The 13,597-nt window shown below is 41.7% G+C and overlaps 1 protein-coding gene across 3 annotated transcripts in view; it reads right to left on the bottom strand.

Annotated features, from left to right (window-relative positions):
• Nucleotides 1–13,597, bottom strand: part of PWWP2A (PWWP domain containing 2A) — a 38,859-nt gene that overhangs the window by 5,971 nt on the left and 19,291 nt on the right. Inside the window, exon 3 of one of the 3 annotated variants that reach the window (XM_054079429.1) lies at nt 4,237–6,922. The exons of the other annotated variants lie outside the window; for them this stretch is intronic. Coding sequence (XP_053935404.1) covers nt 6,909–6,922 — 14 coding nt within the window. The 3' untranslated portion in view covers nt 4,237–6,908. Of the gene's footprint in view, nt 1–4,236; nt 6,923–13,597 lie in introns of those variants that run through there. 3 annotated transcript variants of the gene reach the window in all.

Genomic DNA, 13,597 nt, shown 5'->3' with positions numbered 1-13,597 from the left:
TCCTTTAGAGAATAAAGATCCTAACCCAGCTGAAAACTAAAATGAACCACATTTTTATGGCTCTGTGTGCTAGTGATTATTTGCCCACCATCTGCAGCCATGATTCCAGCCTGGAATCCCTGAAGCTGCCCATTTCTCACCCACTGGTTCTTGAGAAGATGATCTACAAAGCCAGTATTCCTTAAGACTACACAGTAGCTGCAGGTTTGCCTTTCCTAGCCTGACCGAGACCAATCCTCTGGTCATGGCTCCCAGTGCTGCCTGCACCACAGCCAGCAGCTCCCTGCAGTGACTGGGTGGGCACTGGTCTCGACATACACATGTGTGGGTCCCCCACAGCTGTTGACTAAGATCCTGACCCTCCACCAGCCACACTAAATGAGAATTCAAGCGCTCAGACGCTAATGATGCGCGTTCACCTGGGATAAACACACTGTTGGGCAGGTTGTTTTCTGTTCCTTTTCTGCCTTTGGCACGTAAACCGCAGCGGCAGTGCGGAAGGTGTTCCTGAGCAAAACCCTCCCTGCAGACTGACACATCGGCCAAGTGGGATGTCAGGAAGAAGGGAGGAAATGCTATTATCTAGTCTGGGTGGTAGCTGTGTGCCTGACTGCTGGAATAGCTTCCTAAATGTATTCCTGGAGTGGTGCTGGTGAGTGCCAAGCGATAAAATGGGCCCCTGGAGAGGCTGTGGGCTCTGCTTGCCTAATTGCATTTGAGCACAGCTTCTGACAAAGCATCTTTCTTCATCTTGGTGAGGACTGACACATTTTCAGTAGCTCAGTTGGCTGTGGCCTCCATTGTGGGGCACTATTCTACCTGAGGAAGGAAGAATTGCAGTATTTAGAAACTTTGGGAAGGGAGGAGGCTGGAAGCTGATGGATTTACTGCCTACGGCAGCAGCCCCTCACCTGCCCTTGAAGCGACAGATCTCTCAGTATCCAATGTACTTGGGTGTCCCTGCTCAAAGCTCAGATACAGCTGAGACCACAGAAGTTGCAGCAAGCAGCAAGTTTATGCAGCCAAGATGTGACTGATGGCTTCCAAGCTGATTTTGCAGTTTTAATGAAAAGGTGTATAATGTAGGGCAGGCCCAGCCCCTGCTCTCACAGCTCATTCGCAATGTTCCCTTTCTAAAGGCAAACAGAGCAAACGGAGTGAATCATGAGAGGATCAAACCTATCTGTCTGTGCAGTATTTAGTATTTCTGGGATCTCATACTTAGCACAGTCCACTATTCATCCTTTTACACTCTGGAGTCCCTAGCCCCTGCCTCCGATGGCTCAGAGTGCTTCAATGTTTGAATGAGCCCTCCAGCAGGCACAACCCGTTTAATACTTAATGACTGAGACAACCACATTTGGAAATCCCAATCCCTAAGCTCTTAAAATGCAGAGTTCTTAGCTGAAAATCTGGATTTCAAAATTAGAACTACCCCTCCTGGGCTTTGACTATTTCCCCCAAACTCAGAACACCCCACCACCTCTGGCAGCGGTGTCCAGCCTGCCCAGCACGGACTGCCCACGGCTTGTGCTCCGAATCCAGCAAGGGAGTAAAAACAAAGATGACAGAAACACTCAAGGGGAAAGCAGGAGCAGAAGCATAAGCAGGCTACAGAATGCGAATAAGTACCAGCTGCCAGTACTGTATGAAACAGCAAACAACGTGATCCTTTTCCTACTGCAACACAGTACACGCTGAAGCTTGCTACGCACTGCCTTCAGAAAGCCCTGACTTGCCACCAAAGAGGGAGAATGACAAATGCACCTGTGATGGCTTGAGCAAGGACAAGTGAGCAAGAGAAAAAAAAATGAGGACGGTGAGCAGCAGTTGATCCCAAGGCCATATGCCTTGTTCCTGCCCCGGCGGTTGCGCAGAGGCTTGCCAGTACTGCTGCCTCCCATCACGCTGCTGACAGTCTCTGCACGCTCCTTAGCATCTGGCAGTTCGAGCATCGCTTTGCCTTTGACTGAACACAGAGATGTGATACCTTTCAAAACTGCTCGGGTTCTCCACGGCTCTGTGGGTGCTTCTCGCGAGACACAAACCCACCCAATGGGTCAAAGAAATGTTCAAGCCCTGAGGCATTCCCAGCTCCTCAGAAAGCGGAAAAGCATGAGGACCTCACCGTGCACATCTCAGCAGCCCCTTATGCCCATAGACGCCTCAGAGGAGTCGGGGAGATTAATCCAGGGAGCACAAAGATAATGTGAGAGTCTCCCGTGTGTGACTGCCTCCGCCACAGACGAGGCTTCAGGCAGGCGATTCCTCACATCCTCCTGATGCACTCCTCACCACATAATGCCTAAAAATAATGAGGATGTGGCCATGTCTCATCATTACAACATCATCTCTCGGTTACTGATCTACCCGACTGCTCTCACCCTAAAAGAAAGCTTATTTCTCTGTGGCAAGCCCTCACATTTTAGCTGGCAAGCTATCAGAAACCCCTCCTGCGCCAGGAGCTGCTCTGAGCAGCTGCTCCCTGCACTTTTGCCCTCATTAAGTGTCACCCTTTTGATGCTCCGGGGCAGCAGTAAACACCATTACTGAGCGGCATTGTGTAGGACTAGCTTCAGCGCTGAAGGTTGGGTTACTTTTATACTTTCGTCACCGAACTACTGGAGTGAAGATTAATCAACAGAGTAATTGCAGAACTCTGAAATCTGTCTGGCTAACCTCTCTTGTGGGCTTCAGTCAAGCAGGCTCCCACAGCACGAAGCTACCAACACAATGTCACAAAGGAAAAGCCATTAGTGAGCAATTACATTTCAGCAGGATTTCCCCTCTCCACCACAGCCTAATGAGGACAACCAATTCAAGAGGAACTGCTGCAAGGACGAATGAATAATGAGAGAAAGAGGATGGGAGTTCCTGCAATCCGGACAGAATAAGAAAGAACCCCACGAAGGAAAGGAAAACCACATATGCTGGAACTCTGCTCCAAGCAGATGTGGACGTTCACTCACAGGAGGCACCAACTGGTTTCAAAAGCATCGCAGAGGCCTGGGGCCAAAACAACAGTCACTACAGACAGGGTACATGCACACAATCACTTCACTCGAGAAGTTAATACCATTTTTGTGAGACTTCTGACTATTGACAACAGGTCACTGCAACAAAACACTGGACTTAAAAAACGGTTAGCACCTCTGCACCACCTACTACTTCTTGGCATACTGCATGCCATAAAAAAATAATGCTTCCTCGAAATAAGAATTTCCTAAAAACCAAGTTTAATTGAGCATCTTATGTTTTCTTTAACCTGAGAGCTCTATTAAAATTGGTATAGATAGCTTTTCTTTACAGTAATAAAAATGCAAGTGAAAAAAAAATGCTAAATGCTACCTTCTGTTTAATGGGAGTGCAACTCTATAGATTCTGCCATTTGAAGAACTACTTGCCAACATGACCCCGATGTGGTCCGCCGTGCCAGCGACGGAGAGCTCCAGCATCCGAGTTAGCTGCTACAGCACAACTTGCTCCCCCTCCTCTAGGGCACCACGGCAAGATAAAGCAGCTCCGTGCAAGGCATTTCTTCCCTAAATGGAGAAATACCCAATCACACTTACCTGCAACGGATGTTAGCACTGCACGTAAAAAACAGCCAAAGAAAAGAACAGCAGGCAGTGCGCAGGCATTCAAAGGCCCAGCACTTTTTGAGTTTCAGACGCTTTGTGCCTTGGTGCTGCTGCGACAGCACAGACCCCGTCTGCTCGCAGTGGGATTCGCTCTGCCCAGCAGAGGTTGGGGAGCCCTGAGCTTGCTCCCAGCTCTGCAGCTCACTCAGCACTCACCGACTACGCTGGAATCACGTCTGCAAGGCGCAGCAACCTCTTCCCATGACATCCACCTTCCTCCTTTAACCAGGACTTAGTGCGTCTCAGTCACAGCCAGGGATAAGAGCTAGCAGGACTTCTGTCTCTACAATGGACACATAATCTTTTCTTGTTAATTACACAAGAAAGTGTTTTCCTATTGCTGTGGGAAGCATCCTGCTGGTTGAGCATGACTTGGGATCTTTCAGCCACTGTGGTGAAAGGTAAGGTTGGATAGAGACTTGTCCAGGTGACAGACTTCCAGCAGTGGCCTAGTAACCTCAGTTTAGTCTTTTGTTTAATTCAGAAAAAAAATATTAGCATAAATCAAAGGCTCTTGGGTCAAGGACTGATAAAATAAAGAAGTTATGACATCAAAACATTATTCAACATCATTTCCCTTTAAAAGAGCACTGAAAAAAATCAAGGCTTTATTTGAATAAATGTTACACAACATTCTTTATCATTTACTTCTCAGCAAACCTTAAAGGGTGAATCGTATTTTCCTCATTCAAGTCTACAAAATGAAAGAGGCATAGTGACCATTCAATATACAGACAAGAAGGTAGCACGGAGCAAAGCTTAAATATTAAGCAACTAAAGCAAAAAAGTGAAAAGCAATACATTACTGTAATTCTCTATCATTAGAATATCCCTGACAATTTCATTTCAAAATGAAAATCTGGTTTCAAACAAAATGGCTGCAATACTTTCTGTGAAAACAAACGCAAATACAGTTCGCTACCTTGTCTATTTTTATGCTATTTGCTTATATACCCATATTCTCCAATGCAGAGACCTGCATCTCTCTTAAATGTATTCTCTATATTTCAGCTGCTGTGCACAAGTGCTCACAAAGGTGAGGAAATAAGAGCACCGGTGAAGAGTCAGATGTCACACAGGCAGGCACTACTGGCTTCTACTTACAACATCAATCAGTTTTCACTCCAATGTGCAATAACCCTGCTATTACAGTCCTGGGCCTTTTTCCTGAGCAGAAACTGGTTTGTGCCGTGTTGTTTGGTGGCTTCTTTTTTGTTTGGTTTCCTTCTGTGTGTGTGTGTGTGTGACTGGATAAATATGTAATTTATTAGGCCAAGATCCTCATTCATTGTCAATACAATCAGGGTTTGGTCTCTGGAGGTGAAAGGCTAGCACATGCATGACACCAAATCGCTTTCCCTTTCATCAAATTAATTTGTCTTAATTTTTCTAAGTTGTAGTTAAATCTCAGGCCACAAACAGGACCCAACTGCTGATCCTCTTCAACTGGTGAAAAGGAAAAGCTCTGTAGAAGAAACATTAATATCAAATTTAAAAAAAAAAGTAGTTTATTATAAAAAATGATACAATTTGAACCTACTGTACAGCATTATACAGCTATTTTCTAAGAAGCGGGCAGAAAGTATTTAATTTCTGGCTTTAAAAATAAAGAATTTACCTCTGAAAAACAGAAACTGAACCAACATGAAGCATGAACTGCCTCAACGTATGTATCATTGATACACCTACCCTGGATTTGGATGCCTGTCCCAGCCTCTCACTTCCCCCTGTCTTCTTGTTTAACAAGTATAAACCTGGTGCCAATATCAGAGCCCAACAATAGAGTTGTCCTAACTTCAAATTTGATGTGATTAATTCAGGCTTCATACACGAAGGCTGTGAAATGGCCTTTCTGCTGATACAGACGCTTCTCAGAAAGGTATCTCTGTTTTTAAATAACCTAGACAAAGAGTCTCTGTTTTCACTCCAACTGAATCAGGATATTAGTAAGGAGGAAAAGAGCTCACTACAATTCTTTTCACTTCTACAGAAACAAGAATTTGACTTTTAGTAGATTATGTGCACATTTTCATTTCTTCAAAACAAATATTTATTTTGCTGGGTTATAGAATAAATCCTAAGAACTATAAATTCTAAGAACTTTGTAAGGGATGATACTCCTGAGAAAGTGTGCACAATGTCAAATAACCAGTGACAAATAAATTAATAATTAATAACTCAATATATCAGCAGCGTGTCCAGCATTCACAAGCTCCACTGAAATAAGTCTTACCAAACACCTTTGGGGGAGGGGAATAACTTGGACAAAACCCACTGGGTTTCTTTTTTTGATTTACAGCTATTCAAAGAAGTCAATGCAACTTAGACCAACAGCCATCTGAAACACCAATAAAACCTTTGCTCTACTAGTTAACTATCTGAAAAATATTTATGTCAAAAGGAAAAATTAACCCATGAATTGAAATAGAAATGCCATTCCATTTAATCACTCTCCATTCGCAATTCCCGTCTCGTTATAATATTATAAGCAAAATGCTGCTCTCTGCGTTGTAACCCTTCGCAATGTTATTCCACAATCCTCAGTTCCCTAAGTGTTACAATAGCATAAACAAAATGCAACCATATTCACACAGAAGGAGCTTTCCCATAATAGAGAGATACATGGAGTTTGTGGTCACTGTCCTTTCCATCACCTCTATGGGAAATATTGGTCTCATATAGCAGGACTGTTCATATTTTACAATACAATTGGTTTTCGACATGCTTTTGATCACAGATCACAGCTCTGCTAACACCTGCACTAAATACTAACTAAGCCTCATAGAATGGAAAATTGCAATGCTAAAGTTAAGAATTAAAATAAAAGTTCAAAAGTTACAGTCAGCTTCCCAGGCAATTGGCTCCATCACTGGCACCTATCAAAACATACAAACATGACTGTCACATTACAAAAAACCCCAGTTATTTGCAGTGATTCTTCATACTAATAATTCAAGTGGTTCCTTGCATGTAAGTTTTCATATAGTCTCTAATAATTTCATGCGTCATTTATTGCAAAAAAGTTTTATAAAATATTTCCTAACATCTTTTTTAAACTTTAAAGAAAATGTACATTAGGTACAGGTGCCCTAATGGGTGCGAGGGGGAGCTTTAACATATTTACCCCCTTTCCCCTCCAAAAAAGTTTACTACTTGGTGAAGATTTCAGAGGAAAAATTAGACAATTCAGTCTCAGATTTCTTTCAGTCCTGATGAGCTGGTGCTCTTCGTGGCAGTGTAGTGAGGTTCCATAAAAACAGCAGCTGACTAGTGTCTCTGAGCTGAAAAGGGGAGAGAAAGGGAAAATGGTTAAATGTCTTCCAGTATATACTGTAAAAGTAGGTAAGCAAAGCCTGAGGCGGCCAGAAAAGTCACCAGTTCACCTGCTTTGTGCATTGTGTGAAGAAGACAAAAAAAATATTTACATTATCACAAAACATACACAAGTGAACAAACTCCTCAGTTGACCGGAGTTTTAAGAGAAGCTACCATACCGATCTGTGTTATATCTCACCCCGTTTCAGCATCCAGAGAGAATTTAGATTTTTAAAGGCATGTAAAGATAGCTAACAAAGGCGGGAGATTTATACACAAAGCCTATACGATGAAACAAAGCTTAATTTGACATTGTGTTCAAATAGAAGAGGGAAATAAAATAACAGGCAGCTCACCACCTCTGTTCTAAGCTGCTTTGCCTATGATTAGTTGGTAGCATAGTGCATCCTCCACTAAAGGCAGGGCTCAAATCAGACAGACCTGCCAATGTCACTGATCACATCAGTGCCCCCAGCCTGAATCCACTGTAAGGGAGCAGCACCCGTCTGGCACATACAAGGAACTGCCATTTGTTGAGACCTATGGTAGAAAAAATCCACTTAACGGGAGTAAAGAACTGCGAAGGTGTGAAAAGAAAACAATTAACCTCCTTGCCTGCCTGTGTTTTTACTGGCTGTACTACTTTTGCTTTCCAGAAAACAGCATACCAAGATGCTAAAAACTCACATAAAAACCAGCATCAATTTTTTTGAGCTTAAACTGGGCTTTACAAGCAGAGTTCCAGGGTAATTACACATAATTGAGCACTCAAACTAGCAGACAGCAAACCAAAGCAGCTACCTGTACAGACACCTATGCAAATGCTGTACTGCCCACTGCAGAACCTGGTGCTCAAAGCCAGAGTCACTCTATGAAATCTTGCTGGACAAAGTCACTATCTAGAATACAGCAGAAACTGAAGCAATGGACTATAATTCATGGTGACTATGACCTTTTTGTATTTTAGAGTAAAAAAAGCCAGTCTAGGGCACTACCTATTTAATATTGATAGCATCTTACATCCGTTGGGCAATGCAGCCCATGATAAATCAGATTTTTTTATACACTAGGAAATGCAAACAAGTGCAATGGCAAGGCAGGCATTTTGCTATCACAGCAACACAACCAGTAGCCAAATGCAGGTAATCATTACTTCCTTTCACATCTTAGATTTGCCTTGCTTTCTAAAATCTGAAAATCACCAGCTATTCCTCCCTCTACAGGACATGGCTCAGATGAGAAACCAGTTTTCCCTTTCCACGTAAAAACTGTAAAGATAAGATTGTGCCTTCTTTTGGCTTTGTATCTTCACACAAAACTGTGTGTGTACACTGCTTTAGTTATGGTCAAACTACCAAGAATTTCTTTATTATAGTAATTAAATTTCATTAAAAGAGAACTAGATGACTCACAGTTGCAGAGTATATTGCAGTTTCTTTGTATTTCGCTTCTCGTTCTTTATTACAAGTGTTATAAAAACTGTTCCCATTTGGTCGCTCACACAATCTTTAAACAGAAATTCAAAGCCTTCTTGCCAGTGGCATTATAATCTTTGTTGAAGTGATTATAGGATGGAAGAAAACTGAGACAACAGAAGGTGAAAAAGCATATGGAGCAGTTGCTCTCATGGATGTCATGATTTGGAGGTAAAAGTCCAGAGTAAAAAGTAGATCTACAAAGATAGGCTTATTAACTTCAAGAGCGTTTCTGACTACTGCAGAATCTCACTATTCCAATATGTACCAACCATACACTTGTTATGTTTACATGCAGGTTTAATGGCAAAATTAATTAATATGAAATATTTCTTGTGGGAACTTTGGCATTATTGTCACAGCAACTCTGTCTTCAGAGTTCCGCATGTGATTTTATCCCAGGCCTGTGAGGAATAACCTTGGGCTGGATTGCTATATCGTATGAAAACTGATTAGGGGATGTCTGATCTGCCCAGATAAAACTTGGCTGGTTTCACATTCTTTTATCTACACCAATAGCAGTCTTGCGTATAGCAAAGGTTTAAGGCAGGAAAATATAAGATTAAGCTCCCCAGATATAGTGACTGAAGAATAAAACCACACACATGCAGTCACATATCTCATTCTCCTTGTATTGAGGAATGTCTCTTACCCTGCGGATCTCCCTGCTGTGAACCAAGCAGAGCAGGGACTGGCAACCAGAGAACAAAAGGTACAAGGAGCGGAGTTGCCACAAAGGCTGAAGTGTCCCTGGGTGCTCACAGACAGCGCTTCTACAATTGCAATCTGTCTGCCTTGGCTTAATATCCATGTCATTAAATTCCCCGGCCCTTGTGAACACAGCAAGTCGTCTGTTCCATCCATCACTCACCGAGTTCATTCCCTCCATCGTGTAATCCATGACTTGTAGGTGAGTGACAGCAAAGGGTACGGCTCTCCCGTGATGTACAGCGTGCTGGAGACTGCGGAATCACCATAAAATTTCCCACCAGTAAGAAATGTAAGCACGTGTGTTAGGATTTGCACTGACATGGCTTACGGCCTTTCACCACCGTCATAAGCGTCTGCCCCACTCAACTGCATTTTACACAGCCGCCTTCCTGGGAGTCATCACTGCAACGGGGATTCTGATTCCTTTAATGTGAAAATGTTCACAATCTAATGTACTCACTGGTGTCTGAAGAGAAGCACTGCCTTTGAAAGTATCCGTTTTTCTCTTTACAGGAAAAGCAGAAAGACAACAGGCAGCCATCAAGAGGAAGAAAAGGCAGCCCAGAAGGAAAAGGGAAGTAAAAAGAGCAGTATCTCACTCCCATCACACACACAAAGAGAAGATACACAGCTCTTAGAGCAGACAGCCCACATTCAGAAGTACAGTAACATATATGCAACTTCTTTAGGGAACTAATAATTCGGCTACACGCAAAACTATGTCATAGAAGAAACCACATATGTCATTTCACTGCTACAGATTCAAATTTTAACGAGTTAGGTAGAGTTAAAACAGGCTTCTCTTCCAGGTAATGAATTACTAAGAGCAAGCAGGAGTGTTGCATTCCTCTACAGCCCAAGACAATCTTCAACAACAGGCCCTCAGCTACAAGGAAAATCAAGAGCAGTAGCACACATTCTCCAATTCACATGCCTAATTCCCTGAAATATATAACACGGTATCTGGAATTCCTAAAAGCCAGCCAAACCCAGCTTTTTTTATATAAACCTATCAGAAGAGATTAAGTCCCCAAATCCTTCAACACTTGAAAAATCTCAAGAAAAGGGTTTTTTTCCCTAAAATAACCGAGTATGGCTAATGTGATATCCCAACAAACCAAAATATCCTGTGCTCAAAACCTTCAGCTGTGATTTTTAATGGCAACCTGTACAGAGAAAAAACGGGGGTTTGTTTGTTTGGGGGTTTCTTCCCTGGGAGAAATACAGAAAATAATTTTGGTTTTCTTTTTTTTTTCATTTGTTTGTTTGGGGTTTTTTTGGTGGGAAAAGGTAGGGGAGCTATTTTTAGTCCTAAGTCTCTTCTCTCTTGTTTTTCTTGAAGGACTCATTGGGAATTGTGAGTGATTTGGGAGCTTTCACAAATACACTCCCATTGTCTTTCATGATGTCCATGTTAACTAAGCATCATGAAACCAGTAACAGTACTTGAGAATAATTTCCTTCTCCAGTTGCTCAAACCTCGACCACTTGTTATAAAACCCCTAGCAATTGTATTTCATGGTATTTTTACCAAAATAAAAAGTTTATGTGTCAGAGTCAAAATCTTCCTGCTAAACACTACAGATGGCCAAAAGGACACAACTTTGTCATCGGTTACCTTCCAGTTATGGTTCCACATGCATCACCAACAGGAAAGCAAAATAACTAGCCCATTCCTAGTACTAGGAAACATAAAGCAATGTTCCTTAACACATTCGCCTGAGTCCTATATGAAGTACTAACTGATTTAAGGGCTGATTTTAGGAGTGATGCCTCCCTTACTAATACCAAGATGACTTCAGTTTTAGATGACGAAAGAACTGGATCACATGAAAACAGTCCACAATTATTTATGAAATGGCATTCATACAGATACCCATGTGTCAACTGAAGCATTTAACCAGGTCATACAGAGCAGTCTGAGGTTTTAACCCTAATTAAACTTCTTCGAAAAATCCAGTTTTTAGGGATTTACTTCCATTTCACCAGAGATAATTACCAAAAAGTGCACCACATGCTTCACAATCCTGAGCCACTGCAGAAGTGCAATTAAACATCAGTGTATCCTAAAGCCAAACAAAAATCCTAAATGTTATTAAATAAAAAAATACACAAAATTAGCATTTAAGTAAATATTTGCTTGAACTGTATCTGCTTACTTCACCATCAATGCAAGTACTCCCTTCCTCTTTATGTACCTGTTAAAAATGGGCAAGGACAATTCTGTTACCAGAATTATGTTGCATTTCTGTTAAAGAATCTTTTAGTGATGGTAACGAGCCAGTGAGAACACAGCTGGCCTTCCAAATCACAGTTTTATAGCACATGGCTGGCACATACCAGAATATTCCTTATTTATATTGCATATTTGACATCAAAACCCTTCATAACCAAACATGAATACTGACCTAGATTTGTTTTCTAAAAAAAACCCTTAAATTAAAGTCTACAAGTTATAAGAACGATGGCATCCAAACAGGACTTTGCATAGAAGAGGCCCCTTGGCAGGAACTCATTGCAGTTTTACTGCACATGGAAGCTAACACTCTATTGTTAGAAGGCCATATTTCCATTACACCAAGTGTGATTCCTGCATGACTGAGAATAAGATGAGGCAGAATCCTTTATTATATGCATAGTTCTACAAAGACTCTGGTTTTCCAAAATCAGAACTGTTAATAAAAAAATTAGAGAAAACAGAGCTATGACAGGGTCAGAGTAGGCTATTCTATCCCACAGTCAAACCTGGGATGAATTTAACCCATTCCCGACAGAGATCAGCCTAATCTATCGTTTTTAAAAGCCTATAATCACAAAAACTATGCAACTCCCCAAACACCTCCTATGGTTTCAGTATAACAACTGGAATAAATATTCTAGCGCCCAATCTTAACTCCCGGTCTTATAATTCTAAATATTGATTCTTGTCCTAGATGGTAGCACGCTTCCTCTTTGCCCCTGCTCCTTTCCTGCAGGTTTTTGCAGACCTTAAGCACCCTCACTTCCAACAGCCCTTCCTTCTTTCCTTCTCTGGACTGAGGCAATACAATCATTGGCATAGCAACTGCATCACGGTTGTTCAAAATAAGTCTTGATTTTGAAACTAACTTTTCCAACATGAAGCCCAAATAAATCCCACAGACTGATTTGTCCTCACACACTGAACAAGCAAAGTTGGAATTTAACTCAACAACAGTGGATCCCTGCACCAGCTTAGATCTAGAGCGTGTTATTAACAATATCCCTTTGGCCCATGAGCAGGCAGATAGAGAAGAATGGACTGTACACCTTCACCGGCACAGGAAATCACAGTTTTCAGCCCTGTGCGTACAGTAATTATCTGGGCAGGTTATGCAGCCACGCAGGATCATCTCTTACCCCTATTTGTCTCCCTGTTGGATGTACAAAGTAGCTCAGACCTTCTAAGGTATTACAGCCCCAGTCTTACCAATAACATTCATTTTCCACACTGCTGCTTATCCCACTTCACGCCAAGAACATCGATTGCTTTTTCTTGGGGTGAAAAATAGTGAAGCTGTGGATCTGAGTTCCCTTCAACAACTGGAACCTGGCACCAAAGCTTGACAGTGTTGCCCCTGGGAGAATTATCCCCAACTGCACAATTCAGTAGCAACAACAAAGCTGCTTAGGGAAAAACATGATAGGAAACGGTCTCACCAGCCTTGCCTGGGAATTGCTGTTTTGCTTTGTGTTTGCAGAAGAGCAGTTGTATCACTTTAGTTTATGATTTTTTTTCTTAAATAAATCTAAATTACATTCTCTATTGGTATACCTGGGATGTGCATTACAGATCAGAGACTGAAATGTATGAGTGAGTCACTGGAAACTATAAAGCTGCTACTAGGATGTAACAACAAAGAACAATAATCAGGTATTTCTGACTTGGGAAGAATCACTGCCAGTCAGTAAGAGTTTTGTAAATCACCACCTAAATTACCATAGAGAGTTCTTACCACTGATGTCAAAGAAAGATGAGTTTAAAGTGGAGCAGGTGCAAAGAAATGCCAGTAAAATGAGCAGAGATTAGAAAAGCCTACACTCCTTATAGAGACTAACAGGATGGCACCAGGGAAGGGAACTATTTAAATTAAAAATAGGAAGTCTCAAAGAACAGTAGTAGAGCTTTTTAAAATATTGCATAGGAACTTGCCATCATGATTGTTAAGGATATGTATCAAAATAGGAGTTCTTCCCATTACAGATTAAGAATAATTTGAAGCTGACTCATTTGATTGCATCCACATCTCACAAACTGGATCAAATGGATCTTCAGATCGCTTGACAGCCTCTACCTGTCCTGATGTTAAACTTGGATGATCTCTGATCACAGCAACTGTGTCAGAAGCAGCTTTTAGTTAGTTATGCAAAACCTCTGTTATTATTGATCCCTTATTTATAGGAATAATTTTACCATAATACTGCAAATAGAGCCTG

The sequence above is a fragment of the Cuculus canorus genome, chromosome 14, assembly GCF_017976375.1.
Source record: "Cuculus canorus isolate bCucCan1 chromosome 14, bCucCan1.pri, whole genome shotgun sequence".
NCBI lineage: Eukaryota > Metazoa > Chordata > Aves > Cuculiformes > Cuculidae > Cuculus > Cuculus canorus.
This window is presented reverse-complemented; position numbering and strand designations above follow the sequence as displayed.